Raw genomic sequence first — 23,125 nt, 5'->3', positions numbered from 1 at the left:
CAAAAGTCATCAGAAACAATATGGTATAGGCTCCTGCTCTCTAGGGAGTGGAACCTGGGGTAACCGAGGGAGTGCCATGAGATTTTTTTTTTCAGGCCACACATTTGCCATGAACACCAGCGAGGTGGTGGAGACCCGCCGCTCACAAGTGAGGCAAGATGCAGGCGGGGTCGGGCAGCAGGGACTGCAGGGTGACCTGTTCCTCTCTTTGTGCTGCCAAGGGAGAGGACCTGGCAGCTGGGTTCTTGGAACCAGCATGCTGCTGGCTTCCCAGCTCACTGTTCAGATGTGCGTAGGTCTTTCTAAATGATTCCAACATGAGTTCAAGCCTCTTGTGATAAACTGTAAAAGTTTATTGGCATCCACCCTGTTTGTTTATACTCACCAGTGAGGATTCTGTTCTAAGTGTGCCTTCCTATACATGCAATCCACTCCCCCTCCTGTTAGTACAGAACAGAGTTGAAAGTTGAGATTTGGTTTGCCAAACTTAATCATTGTCCACAATGCTGGCCACTTGTCTACTGCTAGTGAAAACCCCTCCCATCTCCTGGGCCCTTAATTCAAGAAGAGTGCATTTTGCCATGCTCTAGGCTGAGGTAGAATAGAGCCCAAGCAGCTGTCTTGGCCTTCCTGGGTCATTCCCTATACAGGGGTGTGATCTCAAGCTCACCAGAGGAACACAAAAACGATTGTTTCACTGCGGGGTCGGGGTGGGGGACTCCAGAAACTGGGGGAAAGGAGAGGAGACAAGCAGCTGATTCCTCAGCTCTGAAAACTGGGCCCCAGATCCCTCCCAGCCTCTGGAGGCAGAGAGAGCTGTAGAGAAGGTGTTGATCATGCCTCTGCAGCGAGACTCATTCTGACTTCTTGGAAGGCAGAGGGGGAGAAACAAGCTTTGGATTCGTTTTGGAAAATCTTTGTCCCTTTCAGCTCAGGCAGTAGACTGCATCCAGCAGCGTTCGCGTGCCTGAAATCCCCAGAGCTTTGTTGCACACACAGGGCATCACCTAGGGAAGGCACAAGTTCAACATCCTGTGCCCAAGTTCAGCACTCTACAACCACTGACTCCAGAAACAGGCGACTTCGTCAGCCGAGTGGACTGGCCTGAGGGACCCTGTGACTGTTCGCAGTGTCCCTGTGTAGGGTTCCTTTGTATACACCTGCCGCCCCACTTCAGTTAAACCCGAAGCCACAGCTTAGAGCATCAGAGTGGTCAGCCCTGGACAATAGCTCTCCCATAGCGGCTTCACTGCACTGCTCTAGTGACTTTCTGTTTTACCGCTACCTTGATCTTAAGTACTCTGTCGGTGGAAGACTTCCAATCCTGAAAAATCTACCTGCTTTTAATATGCTTTTCATTATTGAGATAGGAACCTGACATGGGTATTCAATAATGGATAAGGCCCTATCTTGGCATCCAGCTTGGCTTATGTGAATTGACCTTATGGGTCAGTATCACTGGCTTTTCATTAAAATGACCAATGAATAATATATCAGGGCTTAGTTTAAAGCTTGCACTATGCTTTCAGACAGAAGTATTCCAAGAATGCACGTCAGGTATATTTCTCAGATAAATAACCGTCGGCGCATTGTGCAGAGAAATTCTCCTTCTCAGATTTCCTGAGGTTGAAATCCAGCGGGCGCGCCATTAATCATTCATTAGGGTCGGACCTTCAGCCACGGCAGCTCCGAGTAAGCTGAAGCGAGCCGTTAGCTAATCCTTCCTGCTGAGAGAATCCTGGGGCGAGAGAGGACAACTGGGCAGTCAGTCACATGTGCTGGTGCCCGGCCCCAGCCACTCTTGCCTGGGTCCGAGCGTGGGTGTCTGGCGGCCGCAACACACCCTGAGAACTCGCCAGAAGGAAATCAAACCGGGAGAAACGTTCAGCGCGACCGAGAGTTGCGTTGGCAGGACGACTCAGGGTGGCTTTCAGAAGGCTGGATAAACCCATTCCTTAGCTGAAACCAGCCTTTCGCCCCAACCGCATCACACCAAAGCCTTCCCAAGTTGGGCAGCTAATCCCCGCGTGGCTCCCGCCGAAGGCGCTGCGAGCGCTGGGGGTCTCCAGACGGGATGCGCGCTCGCAAGGATTCCCAGAGTGGGTGGGGATTCAGCTGGTTGAGGGTCTGCCGAGCAAACGGAGGAGGAGAACCTGGCAATCAGGGCCGGGGCCGGTGGGAGTGATCCGCCAGGCCGCAGGTGTGCCGTCGAGGTGGGCCAGGTGGGGAACCCATTTCCACGTTGCAGCCTCCGCGGCGCGCAGAGCGCAAGTCCGCGCGACGCCGGCCCTGGCGGGGGCGGGGGCAGCGCGCGGCGCGTGAGAACTGCTGGGGTGCGTGGCCGTGGTGTGGGCGCACCCAGCGTCCGGGGTGCAGCTCCCGTCAGCCCGGCCTCTCCTCCCACACTCTCTCTCTCTCCCATCTCCTCCCTCCTTCACACCCCCCGCCCCCGAGACGGCTAGGCTCCCTCCCCGCACCGGCCAGTGAGTACACAAAGCGGCGGGTGAGGGGAAGCTTCGCAGGCGTGCACCGAGCAGTGAGATCACTGGCGTTATAAATATCCCGGTGCCAGCGCCGAGATCCGCTCGAGTGGCCTCCGGCTCTCTCCCCTTCTCCCTCTCTCTTCCCCTGGGGCTATGTCCACCCGGTGCGGCGAGGGGGGCAGCGCCAGAGGCACGCAGCCGCGCGGGGGCTACGGAGCCCAGAAGCAGCCCTACAAGATGCACTTAGGACCCCCGCGGCTGGAAGAATGAGCTTGTCCTTCCTCCTCCTCCTCTTCTTCAGCCACCTGATCTTCAGCGCCTGGGCTCACGGGGAGAAGCGCCTCGCCCCCAAAGGGCAACCCGGACCCGCTGCCGCCGACAGGAACCTGGGAGGCTCCAGCAGCAGCCGGAGCGCCGGTAGCACCTCGTCTTCCTCTTCTGCCTCGTCCGCCCCCGCGGCTTCTCTGGGCAGCCAAGGCAGCGGCTTGGAGCAGAGCAGTTTTCAGTGGAGCCCCTCGGGGCGCCGGACCGGCAGCCTGTACTGCAGAGTAGGCATCGGTTTCCATCTGCAGATCTACCCGGATGGCAAAGTCAATGGCTCCCACGAAGCCAATATGTTAAGTAAGTTGCTTGCGCCCCTACGGTCCCTTCTGGGACCCTGCTGGTCCGGGAAGCCGCCGGGCGGGTGGGCGGGCGGACGGGGAAGACTGGCATCTCTTCGGCGCGGCGCGTACACACGCACCCCTTTCGTGGGCAGGAGGAATGGCCGAGGCGCAGATCACTTAGAGGCTGGTGCCCAGGCAGTATGCCCTGGCGCCAAAGACGAGCCTCCAGCCATGCCAGAAGAACCAGAAAGCTCTCTCTTTCGCCTGCTACAATTTCTGTTTACCTTCTGCTTATGCACTAGACTGGCACTTTCCATTAGGCATCAAAGAGCATCCCTTCTGCCTCCCTGGAGCTAAAGTTGTGCTTCTTTCTAGAAGAATGAAATTTTAAGTACTGCCCCCCTCCAACAGCTGCGATAACACTCCCCCCCCATTAATACTGGCTATGTATGTGAATATATGTAAATCTGCTAGGTATATTGTGTGCACACGTGTGTGCGGTGTGCATGTGCACACCGTATACACAGATACAAGGAGTATATCTGTACCTGAGGGGAGAGCTACATTGCGTTGTGTGCCTTGAGACCAGAGCAACACCGTGATAGGACAGTGGCCAGTGAGGATAACTAGGGAAAAGCCCTTTATTCCAAAGGAAACATGGACTAAGTCCAATTTGGTAGGGATACAAATTGTGTGGGATTTAGAAAACAAAACAAGTTTTAGCTTTCCTTTCTGATCTCGTCATTAGTGCTGGCTTCCTCCTTTCTCATCTCTTCCCTTGTATTCCATCTGCGTTTCCCCCACTGCAGCCGCTCCTCCTGTTCGCTTACCACTTTCGCCAGAGGAGGGGACAGGTGACAGTGGGGCTGCGTGGGGCCCTGCGGCGGTCTGTCTAGGGCTCTTCCTCAGTAGGAACAGATCGCTCTTCCAGCCGGAGTTAGTCCACTGCAAAAAGCCACAGCGCGGACCCCTGAGATAGCCAGGTAGGGCGGAAACCTAGCGGGAGAGACAGCTGCGCACCGGCTGCATGGCCCGGCAGAGTCGGCCTGCTGGCTCCCAGGTGTACCTGACTTGCTCCACCCCACGGGCCATCAGACTCCTTTTTACCCTAGTATGGGTGGTGCGTGGGCACCAGCGCTGGGCTGACAGTCTGGCAGCGGCCTCTGGAACGGGTTCGGAGGTGCGCACGTCGGTGAGCTGGCTGCCGGGCGCGGCGTTTCGCGTTGGTCACCGAGCGGGTCCGGGTTTCCTGGCTGTCGCGGCTGCAGCCGGCTGAGCGCAGCGGTGGCCTGGATCGCCCAAACCGAGAGAGCGCCCCCGTGCCCTCCCCCAGCCTCCCACACGCATCCTTGGAGTAGCCGCTTCCAGTGCTTTAGAGTTCATTTCACTGTTATCAAGCAGTTTCCCACCGTCGACGGTGCAGAGCCTGCTGGAGAAAGAAGGATTTTCTAAGATTTCGGGGCACCTTTCATACTTCCTCGCTTTGTCCCACGGAACTCTCTACCCCAGCAGCCAGTCAGAGCTTGGTCTCACTTTGAGCAATCGTCCCTCCTCCCTTACAGACTTTGCTGCGCTCTGGTTTACCCGGGAAACCAGCACTAAGGGAGGATGACTTACGTGTGCCCAAGGGAAGACCCCGAATTAGCAGGCTGCAAGCACAGATTGGAGTTGTGGAGGCTGAAAGACTTTGTCTGCGGTGGCTCTGGGCGTGCAAGCAAGCTTCACCCCCAGATACCCATCCTCTCTCCACAAAGACATGGCAAGAGACAAGGATTTTTGCAGCTTAGGCCTTGCTAGTTGGCAAGGCGTGGAAAAACAACTGAAATAAAATGAGAACAGATTAAATTCAGCTGAAGAAGATGTTGTTCGGTGTCTGTTATTTCCATAGCACAGCTCATTTGAACTCTAAGTTTAAAGCTATCTACAAAGACACAGAGATGTTTCCTGAAGAGTGTGTACATGAACATTTAACTCTTTCCTAATGTATTCTGGTACACAACGGCCTTTCAGCGTTTAATCTGTGTCTTTTACAAGACTTGTTTTCGTTCACTCATTATGTCATTTATTCCTGCTATGTAACTTGCAGTGAGCGTGGTATTTTGGTACTTTTGGGCTAGCTATTGTTGTTGTTGGTGGTGATGATGGTGGTGGTGGTGTTGCCTTCTAGAGATGTTCACATGGGAGATACAACTCAAATATTCAAATAATCATAGTGATTTTCTGCTTTAAGATGTCCGGAGTGTCTAGTAACTACTTCCTGAAATGTTACTATCACTGATTGATGAAGTATTTATGGAGTGTCTGATGTTTGGTAGGATGGCATGTAATTCGGAAATTTCCGATGGGTGACTGCCCTCGGCAGCTATGCGGCAGGAACAGAAGGCTGTGACCTGCACAGTTAGTCATTTACCTCAGAAAACAGCACTGCATGGTTTCCTGACATGTATGTACACTGCCTGTGTTCATCACGGACTGTTAGGGGTACATGAGGAAACATTTGTCTAAGTCTCACAGTAGGGAGCTGGGTCAGGGATCAGAAAGGATACCTCAGTTTGACCTCAAGAACTGAGTCTGTTGTCTGTGAGTTAGCAATGATAGAAAACTTGTGTTCTTTTTGTTATAAACTAGCTACTTCAGACAGAAAGTCAAAGCTGTGCCATGAACGCCTTCCTAACAGGTTCTTCTAAACTCAGGTTGTGTAAGATTTGTCTGTTAGCTTAGTTAAATGTCTGACAGTTATCATTTGACATTAAATAAGTTTGTAAATTGTGAACATTTTCTAGATTCACCATCAGAAGCACACTCTGGCTGAGGCTTTGAAACATAATTTGTATAGTTTAAGTGTACTAGTTGTGTATTCTTAGTTTCTTCCATAAAAGTTTTTATAAATTTTGAAGACAAGAAATAGAATCAAGCTCATTTCAAGTAAATACCTATTAGAAAGAAATTCTGGGGAAAGAGGAAGCAAGCAGACACGAGAGATAAGATCCAACTATTGCACAGAAACAAAGGGCTTGTTTGAAATCATATACTTTGAAGTTCCATTTTGTTACAATACTTCTGTTGATTGGTCTTGAGCTATTGGAGGAAAAGCTATCAAGTGATTGTCAATTTAGGGAAAAAAAAGTCCAAGGCTATGTCTTCACATAAAGTATGAATATTCCAATCATATATGTTGACAAAACCCTCAATTTTACTAATTAAAAAAAAACCTGAATTCAGTATTAATTTTGGTGTCATGCAGAACCATTAGACAGTCCCCCAAGCCTAAATAAATCTGAATCTGTATCTGCTGTGTAGAATAGCTCAAGTGGAATTTTTCTGTTACAAAATTAATCAGTGATCCTGGCTGAAGTGGCTATTTCAAGACTCCGCATTGTGCGTTTCTTGGTGTGTGGATGCAAGTAGAGAGACTTTAGTTTTACATTATTTTTCTTTGGGAATTTTCAGATGGGTTGCTGAAAGCTTCTGAATAATTAGAATATCTGTATTTTTCCACATTTTATTCACCAAGAAAAGGGAGATGTCTGTGTGTCTGTATCAGCCACGGACAATAGAGCCTGCAGAGGACTATGCTCTCTTAGTGAAGTCAATGTGCTTCACAATGTACAACCATCCTCACAAGTAAGTGCATTATACAGGGTGTGTAGCATCTGAAAGACACGAAGAAAGGAAGAAAGCCTTGTTCCTTCAAATTTGATATCAGCCCTGAAATTCTATCAAAAGAGAATACTTCCTTTTGTCAGGCAATGCCCTCTTCTTTTGATGCCCTTAAACGTGAACACCTGAGGTAAGAGAACTTGCTGTCACTAGCATCTTAATGTGAATTAATTTATACTGAGCCTTCCTCATGCCCCTAAGCGGGAGTGGACCACCACAGAAGGAAGGTACTATACATGTGTTCAGAGATGTGGGCGTGGGGGGCTCCTGACAAGGGAAAGCAGAGGTAGTCAGAGGATGGAAGAAGGCAATCCAGTTGAACAGTCATTGACTATCTGTGATCTGGAAGACAAACTTGACCTTCCATAATCTTGGTTAGAGATGCCATTTTAGCATCCAGAAAGGGAACTTTAAGTTTCCATCAAATTTATTGTCCCTGACTCCTAATGATAAGAGTCAGGATAATATTAAAATTTTTAAAAATCTATGTTAGATAAGATGTTTTCTGATATTTATGTGTGACTTATGTACATGAGTTTATAATATTATTTAGAATTTTTTAATGAGTTACTGGATTTGGCATAATAAAACCAATAGACTTGTGAACTCTTGGGGAGAATGTGCAGTTTGTAGAATTGTGAATTTTGTAGAATTTGCTTTGAAATTTTAGAAATTAAGACATTTGTGAAATCCCTGCTGATATTACTTTGGCAAATATGGACTTAATATGGTTCTCAATATTAGCTCATAATTATATCGATTATATTTGGAAGGTCAATACCAAAGTTGCCTATGTGAAAAATATTTTTTTCATTTAATATAACCTTTTTTCCTGTGTGTTCTTCATAAAATTGAAGAGTATTGTATAAAAGTATATTTTAAAGCTTTCAGCAAAATGTAATTTTCTTAAAGTTTAAAAAAAATTAGTCTCATACATCATTTTTTACTGATAGTTACAAGAAAAGAAACCACACAGTACATAATAAAATGATAGTACTCTAACATTTTTTCATATTCCAACTCTTTAAAATTTATTACAATGCTAATTCTACATAATATATACATGGAGAATGTACATTGTGTTGAGATATAAGTTAAATGGGTTAAAATGGTTCTTTTTTTAAAAAAAGATTTATTTATTTTTATTTGAAAGGCAGAGCATCAGAGAAGGAGAGTTTTTTTTTTTTTTTTTTTTTTTTTTTTTTTACAAATTGAACAGCTTTATTTAAAACAGTATGGAAAAAACTTTTCTTCTACCAAGGGTCATTTGGGTATTTATAACATATTTTGAAGACCATACAAAATCCTCAACTTAGAAGAACTGCCATTTGGTGAGGTGCGCTTCACCAGTTGCTAGTATTGATATTGGTAATGTCCACCACCAATGCGAGATCACACGGAAACCTCCCTTCACCTACATGAATTGCTTCATCCCACAGCTCATAAAAAGCATGAGTCCATTCTTGCAACTCAGCCACCGCCTGTCACAGCGCTAAACATCACCACACTTGTGTTCAGGATCACTCACCAACCCCTCCAGTATGATGGCAGTGGCGTGTAATTAAATCGCTGCAGCTCCATCTGTGATAAAGCCACTTTCCTTTTTATTATATGTATATTTGTTGAATATCTACTTGAGAAGCAAAGTTATAGACAGTGGGAGAGACAGAGAAAGGTCTTCCATCTGCTGGTTCACTTCACAAATGGCCACAACAGCCAGAGCTGCGCCAGGCCAAAGCCGGAACCAAGAACTCAATCTGGGTCCCCCACTTGGGTGGCAGAGGCTCAAACACTTGGGCCATTATTCATTGCCTTCCCAGAGCATTGACAGGAGGCTGGATGAGAAGCAGAGCAGCTGTGGCTGGAACTGGCAGTCCGATATGGGGTATTGGCATTGCAAGCAGCCGCTTAATCAGCTGTGCTACAAGGCTGCCCCCCCCCTTCCAAAATGGGTCTTTCTTAAAAACGCATATTAAGAATAAACAAACCTGAGTTTCGTGTCTCCCACTGTGGCTAAGAATAGATCGCTGTAAGCAAATAAAAAATAGAATATGTAGGTTGTTAGAAACCAACAGCTTACTTAGACAAAATTTTGTAGTATTTCCATTAACCAAGGATTTATAAAGCTCTGCTATGTCAGTCTCTTAAAATTTAGCCTACAAACACATATACTTGTAGGAATTTTATCTTTAATGCTACTGTGTATTTTTTTCCTTGATATACAACAGACTTCCATTTACAAAACCAGGTAATTTTCTAGAGAATGGAATAAAAAGAGACCTACAACAAGATAGGGCCATGAATAAACTGGGGTATATGTGCGAACTTCATATTGTCCCACTTAAATCTATCCACACATACTTGATTTCTCATGCTCTCCTTTCCTCATTTTTGAACACACACATTTATGTAGTATTCACACTCACCTTACCTATCTCCAAAACATGAAAAATAATTAATGATGTTCTCAGTTCTGTGATTCTGATAGAAATAGAACTTTGTGTCAGGTATTCTGGCCATGCTTTATTAATACAATTAGTGCATGTTACATATTGCTAATGTGGTGAACTTCAAAGTGTTTTGTATGCTTCCTTACTAGTTGATAAAACGGTAATGCTTCTAAACCTCCGGGCGGGTAACACAAATAACTTTTATAGTAAAATCTATTACAAATAGCACTTTGAAGACATTCTGAAGGAAAGGATTTATGGGACTGCAGTTTCTTTAGCAGTTTCTAAAAGAAAGGTAGTTACTTTCTAAAAGCTTTTAGGTGATTTCTTTTCATTCTAAAGAAACATCCATTAATAAATTGGTAGGTGCAGTTTCCCTGAGATGTGGTTTATTTACTCTGAACTAAAAATGTTTACAACATCAACAACAAAATATTTGTTCAACTCTCCCTTTTTCCTCATGAAGTTTCTGATCTAGTTTTTTTTTTTTTTTTTAAGAAACTAAGTTAAAATAAATAACTAGCACTATTTGCTGCGATTAGAGGTATTAACTTAGACTGGTGCAATGTAAGTGCTCAATAAAGTTACTCATGTTTATGTGTTAATATGTGCCATATATCTATTTACAATAGTCTTTTAATAAATTGAATAATTTTACGCGTACTTCAAATACTGCAGGGGAAGTCAGCTTCTATTTTCCGAAATCTAGTGAAGTTCTCTATTCAGCACAGTCCTGTTGAGGTACACTAATTAGCGTACATGCTCAGAAAACGATTCATTGAAATGGTGGATTGTTCTCTTCCCCTCTCTCTGTTCTCCCTTCGTTCCTTTCCAGGACAGGTGCATTTTCAGCTCTAGCAAATATATTCCTGTGTTTTTCTTTCTTTTATTTGTTAAAGACAATTTCATGTTTTCAACTAATTAATATTATGCTTTCCTCCTGTTTGTGTAACATTACATATGAGTTCATGAAAAAGAGGTAGGCTTTCCAATTATATGCAGATAAGAATTTTATCTTCTTAACATACTTTGTGCTGTGGTCTGTGATTCTCTTCATATAGTGGATGTGGACTTTGAAGTTACTGTAGAGGGATATTGACTTCATAGTGCTAACCATGAAATACAATATGTAAACAATAATGTAATAAAATAGCTCATTAAATTTTCCAGGAAAGATTCAAAATGCAGGATGTTTTGAAGCATAGTCCATTAAACACTTCCTTGAGCCAATAAACCCAAGCTATTCGTAATGCATTCAGTATCTTGTCATGTACAGTCTTTGTAAGAGCTGCTTACTAAGTGATTGAATAGGGTATATATTTATTTGTACCCTTATAATCATGATGACTAGAGAATAGATTTGATTTATTTAAATATAAATTATTTTCCAGGCTTTTGAATGGTTTATACTAGTCTTGAGTACAGACTTTATGTACTTTTATACATAAAAAATGAATAATTATTCTGAAAGACACCAGAGAAAGAAATCTTTTCAACTTCTTTAGAAATTGAAAAATTCTATTGTCAGATATTGTTTACTGAAATTTATTTATTATTTACAGAGAAAAATAAGCATTACTAATCCAGCAGAATCACTATTTTGAATCTTGAAATTAATCATTTTAAATAAATACTTGAATGGTATTCTGTGCAAATAATGTCACAAAAACAAGAATATAACTATTTTTTAAATCACAGTAAAAAAGAGTGGGAAAATCTATGTAGAAATTTAATTCTTCACAATGATACATAGAAGAGTCTGTGTTTTATTTTGGGATTTCTGTCATCCTAGGTATTTTGGAAATATTTGCTGTGTCTCAGGGGATTGTAGGAATACGAGGAGTTTTCAGCAACAAATTTTTAGCGATGTCAAAAAAAGGAAAACTCCATGCAAGTGTAAGTAGAATCCCTTTATATTTGTTAAAGGTGTTACAGAGATTTTACATTTGTAGAATTGAATGAAGTGATTTTTTTCAAATTAGTAGACAAGACAGACAATTTGCCCAGAGAACTTAATTGTTTGATAAAACTGTATTTACGTATAACTAAGAGAATCATGTATGTTTCTGTAAGTAATCATTTGAATGTTTTATGTGGTTGAAAAGGTTTGGTAGAATCTACAAAAAGTCTTAAGGGTAAGTGTACTTGGAAATTGCATTTTCAAAGTGGCTGTCACCATTTATTTCCCAGAAAGATCCAAGTAAGGAGAATTATTATATAGCATTTTTAATGTTTTGTGCTGGTATCTGTGTTTAGTAGATGAGGTTCTTATTTAATTTAAAAACTATATCTAAATAACATAACATAGTTTTATATTAACGTGAATTATCTAAGGTGAGAGTAAGAATCAAAATTGAAAAGAAATACTATTTGATGAATTTTTATCCTGCATTTTTGTCACAACAAAAATAATTACTTCTTAATACTATAAAGATTAATTTTGCATTTTGGACAATTTTTTCAGATAACATACATTTTGTAATCATTAATCAATTATTAATTTATTTGCTTTGTTATGAAAATATCCATTGCCTGGGAAGTACTAAGACATTTTAAAGAGAATAAAGTGTGTTTAACTTAGTCTTCCCACTCATACATTCTATTTATTTGTGATCATCTTATGCAAGCACGGTACTTAAAAGTGATTTGTGCCTTTTCATTGTTATACTGTGTATAAGTTTTCATTGTTATACTGTGTATAAGTTTCTCCACAGTCATTTTAAAAATCAATTATTCTTTAAATTTACTCCTCTAATCATTATTCACTTTAGTTTTTAATAAACAAAGTGACAAAATATCACTTTTCCAATTTTCAAAGTATATGGGAAGTTTTAATTAAAAGCATAATCTGTTGTAACTTATTACTTATAATTTTCAGTTTATAGGACTTTAAAGATTGAAAGAAAATTCTTCTTGGTTCAATATGTAAGACTTTTACAGTATTCCTTCCCTTGGCATCTAAAAGTGATTTGTTATTACCTTTTGTGGAGATGGAAGAATTCAAGTAATTTCTGTAGTTATCTGAGGATTAAATGAGATGATACATGTGAAGCATTGTCTAAATTTGGTACATTATAAGTGCTCAATTAACATTGCATATTATTACATGGTAACAAAATAAATATAACAAATATAATAATCTACTAAACTCTGAGTCTATTAAGATAAATGGAAAAACCTTTGCTGAACTCTTAAATCACTCATTTCAGGAATTATAAAACAATTTACCTATTTCATTTTCTGAGCTATTACACTGAAACAGCACCCCAAAGAAGTTTTATTTGAGCAAGCTATAATATAGTATTCATAAAGTAATTGCTGTTTTATTTTTCATTTATTTATTTTAAGGGACAAAATTCTGTATTAGTATGAAAAAGTAAGACATTTTATTCTACTCAAATAGCTTTTGATTAGAAATCCACATACAAGATAGAAAACAATGACTAAACACATCTAAACCGGATACCTTTTCCTCTGTCTTTAAGGTTGCAAAAGATTGGAATATCTTCAAAATACTAGAACACAATAATGCACAATGCATGTAAAGAAACTTTCTCTTAATTTTTTTTTTGTTCGGCATGAAAATTTTGACTTTTCAAGTATTCTTATTTAGCCCAGGCAAAAAAAACATGCTGAACTTGCATGAGTTTAAGGATAATTGCCACAGAAAGCAAAGTATTATAAATGGATGCCAATGAGAAAGGTCAAGCTGAGAGGTTAGGATACATGATTCCTCTGTCAAATGCAAGTAACAAATTTCTAGAAATTTGACCCAAATGTCTACGGATGGCTGGCCGAAATCATGCAGATAATGCAAAAACAGCATCTGTTATTCTTCCTCATCTTGGCAGGCTAAAGTTATTTCATGGAATAATGACTTTCAAACAGTACAAAGCAAGCCTTGCTCTTGTCACTCACTGAAGCTCTTTGATATAAAAGTCATTCTGATGACTTTGGGCTGAATTGTAGATAAAAAATTAAGCCCTGTGATTAGGTGGATTCCCTTTAAACCAATTGTCCAAGCCTACTTTCCCTTATCTGAGCTTTTATTAGCACTTTTCTCTGGGCGGAAATCTAACTAAATTATAAAGTGGTTTATTTTTGAAGAAGTTGAATTTAGAAATAGTATTAATCCTAGCAATTATCAGTTTTATGCCTAGCTGGTTTCTTTCCTGCTTTCAGTTTCTAGTTAAGCCTGTTAAAAATTGTTCTTGTACTTTAAATATAATTGTTTCATTTAGTTTTGATGTTTAGAAAATAGCATCATCACCATGAGGGTTAAAAACTCCTACAGGATCAGGATTTGAGGTATAATTTGTGAGTTGCTTTAAGATAGAGATTGTGCAGAGGCATTTGAACAGCACCATTAGGCTTCTGTGTACTAAGTAAGTGTGAACTAAAAATGCAAAGTGTTCATATAATTCTGGGGAAAATACCGCCCCCCCCATATTGAGAAATCTTCATGGATAATTGTAGATTTTCAGGTTGACTTTTTAGTAACATTCAGACTACTAAAAATAAGTTACTAGGGAGATACAGTGTGCTTTCTTAGTTCTTTAGGGCCTCTCTTGTTCACAGTATCTCAATAGATAATGAGGTGAGGAAAGAGTCTCAGAGATAAGTTATTTTCCTAAGGTTACAGTGTTAACAAGTGATTGGGCAGGAACTATATTCTTTTAAAATTTTCCTTCTTTCTCTTTAAACAGCATATTGCTTGGTTGATAAATGTTAGCTTAGAAGAAGATATGTTAAGCATAGCTTGCAATCTATTATACTGTTTTTGCTTATTATTTTATAGAATTAATAAGTGCATGATTTAATGGTATTGTCATGTTGTAAGTAAAAACAACACTGTGGCACATCCTTAGGATAGTTGAAGCATCCTATTGAGTAGCTAAATAAACGGGGAATTTTAGATTTGTAGTTCAAGTTGCAAATTTAACTTTTATGTGGTTTCTAGTTCTCCCTCACTCTATTTCCCTCCCTCCCTGAACTCCCTTGCTCTCTCTCCCTCTGATTCAAAGCACTGTTTTGCACTGTCCCCCCACCCCCCTTCTACCTCTGTGTCTCCAGTACTTGCTTTCAGATTATAGATTGGAGGGGGATGTGTGAGCCACAGAACTTATCACAGACTTTCACAACTGTTGCTTATTCAAAGTGGTGGGGAGTCGCGTAGGGAACCCCTCTGAAGATGAACTTTCAAAACAAAAGACATTTGTTTTGTTCACAGAAGTCTTCATTTAGTAAATGTTTCATTGTCAGTGCACACAAAGAAGGCAAACTGAAGCAGCCGCCCAGAGTGGTTAGATTTGGGCAATATTGATTCTGACTTCATTTCTCTGCTTAGTTTGTTAATTCTATAAAAGAAGTTTTGTTTAAACTTTGACCACCTAAAGTGCAGAGCTTCCTGCACTCATCCCAGCCTCAAAGCCCCTCGTCCACATGCAACTGGCCTTCAAACCTTACTCCTGCACTCCTATTCTACTATGCAGCCGAATTCCTAGCACGCAGATCTTCCTCAGATTCTTTACAGGATGAAGCTGTGTAGTCTTCTCATGGAAAGGTGTCTAGAATCGAGAGTAGGAGGAGGTAATTGCATCCCAGAGATCCGCAAGGGTTAGTCAGAGCCACTGCAGTGGCCTCCCCTTCAACGCATGCCCGTGCTGAAGGACATCGGAGCCGGAGCACCCTTCTCTGTCTGCCTTTCTGTCTGGGCTCCTTTCTAGGGTTGGGTGTCTTTATGGAAAATCCTGCAGAGCACCCTTCCTGGTGGATTGGACGTGGGTCCAGATGTGAGAGCAAGAGCCCTGGAGTTGAAGATAAGAGTTAGAATCTACCGCCAGCCCAAAATGCTGACTGCACCATTTACCTAATCTTTTGATTCCTTGGTTTTATCAGCTATAAAGGGGTAGGAGGAGAACTAAAGTAATGATCCATTGTGAGAGTAATGGGATAGCACACGCAGAACACTCAGAGCAGTGCCTGGGAAGTAGTGGCGCTCACTTTTTAAAGGGATCTTCCTGAATTTGCTCCCTGGCAGCTGTTTGATGACCCCCAATGTCTTGCTTTCTGATTTTGGGGTTGGACAGCTGTGACCTTTCAGTTATTTACACCAGCCTCAAACCCTATTTCTCATTCACCACTTTTTCCTCGGAACAGACTTTTTCTACATACAGTAGTCCCTTATCCATGGCGTTTGCTTTTTCCCAAGTGAACTCATTTGAAAGCAAAATTCCCAAGTTCAGGTTCCAAATGAGGCAAAAATCTGATATGGTAAGAAAAATCTTATAATTCTTTCAGAGCCTTATTGTCCATCTTACTCCCCCCGCCCCCAAGGAAAAAAAAGAAAGAAATCCTCTGAGGTGATTATCATGTGTTCTTCAGTCTTTTAATAAAATATCGATAGCTTGTTGTTGTCTATTGGGAAAAACATGTGAGCTTACTTTAAAGATTCGGAGAGAAGCATGCGGTGGAATTATTTTTGTTTCTCGGGGTTTTAGGGGATCATGTTTGGAAGGAAAGCTAATTGCAGAGTTTACGAAACAGGCATGGAATGTGTGCTTGGTCAGCCCTAAGCAAGGACTAAGAACGTCCTTCTCTCCTGGTTCAGAGGGTGCCAGCTGGCTCCGGGGATGGGAGTCGGGACTGGACTTCCTGTGCTGGGGGCAGAGGGAGGAGGAGCCAGAAGCCCCTAAAGTGGGCATGTTTACTGAAGAGGGGAACGGAGGCTTGAGCAATGCTCATCATCATGTAACTTGCTAAGCTCCACTCTGCCAGTGAAGACCATGAACTGCATCAAGACTTGAGAATAGAAACTGCCCTTTCTCTCTAAGAGTTTCAATGTACACAGCCAAGTTGACTGTCTGGCATTTCAAGGCTGAAGATGGGTTCAGGGCTCTGCCTTTGCAGTGAAAGAATTTCCACTTAATTTTGTCTCATGTGAGCCTGGATAGAAGGGCCTGTGTTCTTGAGGAAATCTGGGTGCGATGTAGCTTCAGGTGAAGATGTCGTATTTCTGAGATGGTTTGGCGGGTGGCACTCCCTGTTCATCAGTATTGTAACGTGAACCACTTCAGAGCTAGTAAGAATATAAAAGCCTGGTAGATAGCCTTGGTTTGTGTCGTGGAAAGAGCTTTAATCTGGGAGTCAGAAAATGAGATTGAAGTCTCAGATCCAGCTTGGCAGTTGATAAATGTGGGGCTTTTAAATGGATCATTTTATTTACTTCTTTGATGGGAAAGATACCAGTATCCCAACAGAGGTCATGGAGTTACTGTGAGAATTAAGTAGTATATGTAAACCACTTGACACACAGTAGCATTTAATAACCAAGTTTGGGAGTCTTTAATTAAAGGCATTAGAAAGCAAGCCCCTGTCTTCTGCCATGTTTCTCCTGATGTGGTCCTTACCTCACCTGCATCAAAATCACATGAGATGCTGGTTAATGACAAAGTCCAGCGTCTCACCTCAGACTCAGTAAAGCACAACATCTGGAGATAAGCTCTGCGCAGTCTGCATTTGAAACGGGATCTCCAAGTAATTTGAAGCCCGCTCATGAAGTTAGGAAGCAATATTCTGTGTTTGATGTTTATTATTACATTACCCAAAGTTGATTATTATTAAACCTACCTTGTATTGTTCCTTGGTTGCTTGTCGGAAGAACTGAGTTACAGAATAGTCAATGTCCAGTGCTGTGCAGCGAATACGGCCATGGTCTGAGATAGCATGGCATCACTGCCACTGACCACTTATCTGGCGGAGAGTGAAAGGCGACCCCTCTGTAAACATGTTGCCCTGCCCTAGGGCACAGTGATCCAAAGTTGCCTGGGCTTACAGTTTCTGTCCTAGGCAGCCCCATTGGTGCAGGTAGGAATGGGAACCACGTAGCACTAGGAGGTAGAGACTAGAGGTAGAGATGCACAGAGCAAGGAAACTTACTTAGAGCACATTTTAATCTCTAATTGTTTCATGACAGTCTGTCATACCATTTCACTTACAGAGGTTGCTTAATTATGTTCAACTTTATAAAAAATTTCAGAAGCAAGAGGGAAGTCAGTGAAAAAAATGAAATAGATAATTAAGATTGATTAAATAACTCACAAATATCCAAGGCTTATACCAATGTCAGTTGAAATTCACTCCCATCTCTATACCTTTGCTGCACTGTACATTTAGTTCTATAGTTGAGCATAAGGAGAATTTGTACTGGTGGATAGCTTCAATTCATTTCCTACAAGATCGTCAGTCATCACAGGGCATGATATTTACTAAGGGACAAACCTATGTTAAGAGACTTTGGAGAGGTTTTTAATAATTTTATGTTAGAAAGTATGTTCTATTTGGTTTAAGTGAACTGCTGTTTAATTCTAATTTGTCAGAATTATTCTTTTGTGGAATATTGCAGTTGAAGTTTTGCTGTATTTGAATTGAATTGAATTTGCCCGTCCTTGAAACATCCATTGTAATTGTTGCTGTGATAAGAGATGAGTAGAATCATGTGTATGTTTTTCTGATGAAAGTTCTTATTTCCCTTAATAGCTATGTATTTCCTCTCCTTGAACTAATCTGGATATTTAAGCAAAAAAAAAAAATAGTTTTATTTTTTTAAGTTTTGTTTGCTTTGCCTATTAGGAATATACTAGAATTAGCTAATTTGAGTATTTCATTTTAATTCTACATTTATGGCTGGTTGAATGTAACACTTGTTTTAACACTTGCAAGTTGAAGGAGAAATTAAAGCGAAAAATCACAGGTAATCCAAGTCAACCCAGGACAAGGGCAGGACTGGGCTTATTTCTTGGTGAAAGTGGTGCAGGGTCTGGTATGTGACAATGGACATCTGTTGAGTAAACTATTGAAAAGCTGAATTTAAAACAAGGACAGTTTTTTTTTTCAGACATTTAAATGATAGCTTTTGTTATGTGACCCATGATGGGAAGGCAGTTAAATGATAGGGCACTAACTTCAATAGGTTTTTGGAGAGCTAACTCACTTTCCTCCTTCATTCTTTACCTAGAAAACTTCTGTACATCAACCTCACTTTTCTAGAGAAATAATGCAGTTCTGTTACTTAAAAAGTCTGTATTTTTTTCAAAGCATTTCTTATAAGTAGAAGAGATTTTAAAAATGAAAATTAGCCCGGAAAATGTATTATCCAAAATTGTCTACTGTATATACTTCATTTTATTTTTTAAACTTTTTTTGTTTATTTGAAAGGCACAGTTACAGAGAGAACAGGAGAGACAGAGAGAGAAAGAGATCTTCCATCCTCTGATTCATTCCCCAAATGACCAGGCTGAAGCTAGGAGCCTGGAACCTCATGGTTTCCCATGAAGGTGGCAGGGGCCCAAGTACTTGGGCCATTTTCTGCTGCTTTCCCAGGCACATTAGCAAGGAGCTGGATTGTAAGTGGAGAAGCCAGGAGTTGACCCAGCACCCATATGGGATACCGGTACCTCTGGCTGGCGGTTTATCGCACTGCACCACAACGTCAGCCCCTAGTGTGTATATTTTATTACCTGTAGCTAAGAGCTGTCTGTGTAGAGATGCTCTGTGCATGACAGCAGGTGCAACAGCATGCGGCTCAGGATCACTGTCTTATCAGAGCAACGCTGGGAATACTCACAGGAGCAATTGATCCTTCAAGAAGAAACTGGATCTGCTGATGAAAAAATCCACTGAAATGTTCTTTCAAGTGATTTTGTTTTGTCATGGCTGGAATAATTTTTTCAGACAAAACATTAAGTTAGAACTCAATTAAGAAAGCCAAAACAGTCTGACTGCCTTTATTCTTGTTTTAATGGAGAATTTGGAATGGCTGAGGGACTGTGTGATCTGTGTGAGTATTCGGAACTTCCAGACTTTGTACCCTGTTTCACAGTTAGGTGACTTTGGAAAGCTCTAGAGTCCTCTTAAAAAGGAACTTTAGAATATGAATCTGGAGGAGGAAAGGAGAAAGTTTTTACATTGAATGATTTTAGGTAGTGGAGAGGGTGGATTTTCACCCATGAGAAAGACTCTTAGAATGGATACCATTTTTTTTTTTTTTAAGTATGTCACAGTGTTTGTGAATGTGTGTGTGTGCGCACGCACCCAAGTGCCTGTCAGCCACTTCAGTTTAAAAATGACATGTGCTTGATTTTCTTTTGTGCTTTCACGGACAATGAAAGGTTAAATAATGCAATGCATTTAAAAACCCAGTACGTCAAATTGCACAGAGTAGTCACTGCTGCTTTTTTTTAAGACAGAGGTAGAAATCAGGTGATGGTATAGTATATTATATATATTTGAAAATGTTATTCAGTTGTATTTTATGAAAGCACAGTCTGAGGGATGGTAAATGTACCTGACTATCCTTTCTAAAATGCTTTTCCAGATGGCTATAGCTTTTACTTTAAAAGTAAAACTTTGGGATTACCTAATGAAGTGGAAAACCCTTTAAAAAACTAAGCAAGCTGTACACAAATCTATGTTTAACTTGTAGGAGAGTCTTTTTAATACAAAATGCTAACAATGACTGGGTGATTTTCTAAAGTGATGTGAGCACAGCACTGATGTCCACCACAGGCTGACAAGTAGTAAGACAGGATGTCAGGAACTCCACACAAAGCTATGGTTCCTTAAAACACTGCCTCCAGGCTGCTCAAGATCAGACCTCCAGACCCACCGGTGGACTTGTGAAGGGTCTGCATACTTAGCTGTGTAGCACCAAACACAGAGCTTTATTGACTGAACTGTGCTAAATGTGAGTCACTCGGACAAGCTGTTGTACGTGAGGCAAGTGTGCTGCCGGGAAACGCTCTGATGCCGGTTGCCTCTGACACTGTGGGGACCTTGCACAAGTCAACGCTCGCGTGTTGATTTCAACAGTGGGTCTACGTAGATTGCCGCACAGCATTCAGACTTTAAAGCGGTATGATGTTTATTGCAGAGAGAAGTCTGGCATTATTCGAAAAAGCAATGGGAGAAAAGGTCTTTTTAATTCCAGGATAGAACCTCTTGTCTGATAAGAAAGTTACACAAATTTTCATGTTTTTATACAGAGAGGACAAATATTTGATAGTCCCATGCCCAGGAATTCTATGAAAATGCTGCTCCCTGAAATTGGGAAACCTGGTAATCCAGATTAGTACAGAAATTCTTAATTTCTTGGGGAATATGGACTTGTTTCTGTTTGATGAAAGCTACAAATCCTTTTTGTAGTAAAGTAAGTTAATTCTCACAGTAGCCCTATGGGTATATGGCTTGCAGATACAGAGCCTAAAGCTAAGGGCCCAGTTGGCAGAATGGGTATTTGATCACATGTCTGACTGCACTCTTGCCTCCTTCCTGCACGCCATATTCCCTCAGAGTTCCTCTGCGTGGCAAACTTAGCTCTTTCAGAACTGGCATTGATCTATTTGTCAGCCTCATCTCTTACTACTTTTCCCAAGTACACTAAGTGAAGTCACACTCAACTCCTTATGAGTATTCCAAAGTGCCATGCTGATCTTTGAACATGCTGTTCCTGCTCTCTGAAAACCCTGTCTCAGTTCACCTGCCTCCCCAGTGTCTAATTGTAGCAGAGGAGCCAAATGTCTGCTTTTCCAGGAAGACTTTTCTGCCCTCATCCCTGCTACCTGCATCTTCATAAGATGTACCCTCTCCATATGCTGTCATGACCCCATTTATCAAGTGTCACCGTGATGGATGTCTTTGCACTTCCACTATTCTGTGAGCATTTCAAGGGTAGATATTGTGTGTGTATGTGTGTGTGTGTGTGTGTGTGTGTGTGAGATGTGAGTCTAGCGGAAGTGTTGCTAGTGACTCCAATGACTTTTTTCTTCTTGGCATCAAATATACTCTCCTGTATCACACATGTGAGGATACATTTTTTCCTAAAACACATGCAATATTAATAGGGCCATATGCTACCCCCTCGCTCAGCAGCATGTATCACACTGATAACATTGCAGAATGTATGCTTGTTTTAAAGGAATCATCTGACCCCATTTCTCTGAATACAAATTGATAGCTTATCAGACAAGTGAGGTTTTTTTTTTTTTTTTTGGTAATATAGTTCTATGTATTTTCTTGATAGCTTAGGAGAAAAAATATCTTACGTTAAAATATTTTAACCACAAATTTAAAAGCAGTCACAGTATTAAGTGTGTTGAGTTTCACTTATCATTTGTATCTGATTTAACAGTATGTCACCAAGCACCTAGTGAACAGAAGTCAGTGCTTACAAAGATGAGTAAAGTCAGAATCTAGAAACAAAGCTTAAAAGAAGCAAATAGGTCTTTGTAAAGGAGAATAGAGCAAGGGGACAAGGATCAATAGAATTCGTTTGTTTGTTTTTCTTCTTACAAGATTTCATTTTATTACATGCTTGAAAATATTACCACAACTTACCTTTCCTCTTTTTGCCTCCTCTAGGCCAAGTTTACAGATGACTGCAAGTTCAGGGAGCGATTTCAAGAGAACAGCTATAATACCTACGCCTCAGCAATACACAGAACGGAGAGAACAGGGCGGGAGTGGTATGTGGCCTTGAACAAACGAGGGAAAGCAAAGCGAGGCTGCAGCCCACGGGTCAAACCTCAGCACGTCTCTACCCATTTTCTACCAAGATTCAAGCAGTCGGAGCAGCCAGAACTTTCCTTTACTGTTACTGTTCCTGAAAAGAAAAAGCCGCCCAACCCTATCAAGCCAAAGGTTCCCCTTTCTGCACCTCGGAGAAGTCCCAACACAGTGAAATACAGACTCAAGTTTCGCTTTGGATGATCTTCACCTTGGCCTTGTGAGAAACCTTCTTTCCCCTCAGGAGTTTCCATAGGTGTCTTCAGAGTTCTGAAGGAAGAGTTGTGGACGCAGCCTTGGCTGTCTTTACGATGTATTGAAATCAGGTCATTTGTTTCAGTTTGACTGAAACAAAAATGTTTTTGGATAGGAATGGAACTGGAATTCTTTGTTCCAATACAGGAGCACACTGCATCAGTTCCGTGAGACATAAAGCCTTCTGCTTTATGCTTAGGGGGTATTTAGAATTCTGCATTTTCAGAAAGTCAAATAGCCCGGACTGTGTATTTTTTCTGACTTTTTCAATCAACCTGAAAGAACACACATGAATGCATTTTTATTTTTGATTTTTAAAGAATATTTTGATGCAGAAAAAATATTTTATTAACTTTATTTTTTTTTGTTTTTTTGTTTTTTTTCTTAAAAAGTACCTCGGCATTGAGCATATTTTCTTACTTTTATTGTTTTAATTAATATGACGTAAACAACCATTTTAATGCTGTTTATGAATTATAAATGTGTTTGTAGCCTATTTCTAACATGTAGATTTCTTTTGCATTTTTCTATTCACTGAACTACTTTTTATCGTCTTTTTTTTAGCCTTACCTCAGATAATGTAAGTTTAGTTCTGCATTTTTTTAAATGTTTAAATTCTCTTCCACAGCACCAAAGGCTCGGTTTGGATTTGTGTGTATGTGTGTGTGACTTCACGACATTCAGTGGAAACCTACTCCTCTGGTTGCTGGGCTAGAAAGGGTTAGAAGTAAGGAGAACAAATAAGGGTGTTTTGCTAGAATGGGGAGTGGGAGGTAAGGAACAGGATTAGAGGTGCAAGGATCCTAAGTTCGCAGCATTTATGGAGAACTAATTCTGTCCTGCCTTCACTTCTCGTTTTATCTCCCCCTTGCCCTCATTCTTGAACAGCTGGAGGAAGGCATTTTATTCTGTCCATCAAGCATACACTATGAAATCCGAGTGCTTAAAAATACTTCTGTGACCCTCTGCTGTCTATGCTGTGTAGATCCGCAGGGAATAACCACTTAGAGAACTGAAGGAGATGAATCGCTCAACAGTTATCCGTGTCACATCCCATTGTCCAAAATATCCTTATTGCTCAGTCAAGCACCCTTTGAGCTTCTCACCCTAA

General features: G+C 41.2%; 1 protein-coding gene across 2 annotated transcripts; it reads left to right on the top strand.

Annotated features, from left to right (window-relative positions):
• Positions 1-2,033: 2,033 nt before the first annotated feature.
• Positions 2,034-22,644, top strand: FGF5 (fibroblast growth factor 5). Of its 2 annotated transcripts, XM_089302634.1 has the most exons (4): positions 2,035-2,333; positions 2,785-3,104; positions 10,991-11,094; positions 21,616-22,644. In XM_089302634.1, the coding sequence occupies exons 2-4, from the start codon at positions 3,098-3,100 to the stop codon at positions 21,961-21,963; spliced, it is 459 nt and encodes a 152-aa protein (XP_089158760.1). In that variant the 5' UTR covers positions 2,035-2,333; positions 2,785-3,097; the 3' UTR covers positions 21,964-22,644. The 2 variants fall into 2 exon arrangements, with proteins under 2 accessions (XP_008265908.3, XP_089158760.1); XM_008267686.5 differs by having other exon boundaries at positions 2,034-3,104.
• Positions 22,645-23,125: the final 481 nt, after the last annotated feature.

This window comes from Oryctolagus cuniculus, chromosome 8, assembly GCF_051225735.1.
Source record: "Oryctolagus cuniculus isolate XC-2025 breed Fujian yellow rabbit chromosome 8, ASM5122573v1, whole genome shotgun sequence".
In the NCBI taxonomy this organism is placed as follows: domain Eukaryota; kingdom Metazoa; phylum Chordata; class Mammalia; order Lagomorpha; family Leporidae; genus Oryctolagus; species Oryctolagus cuniculus.
This window is presented reverse-complemented; position numbering and strand designations above follow the sequence as displayed.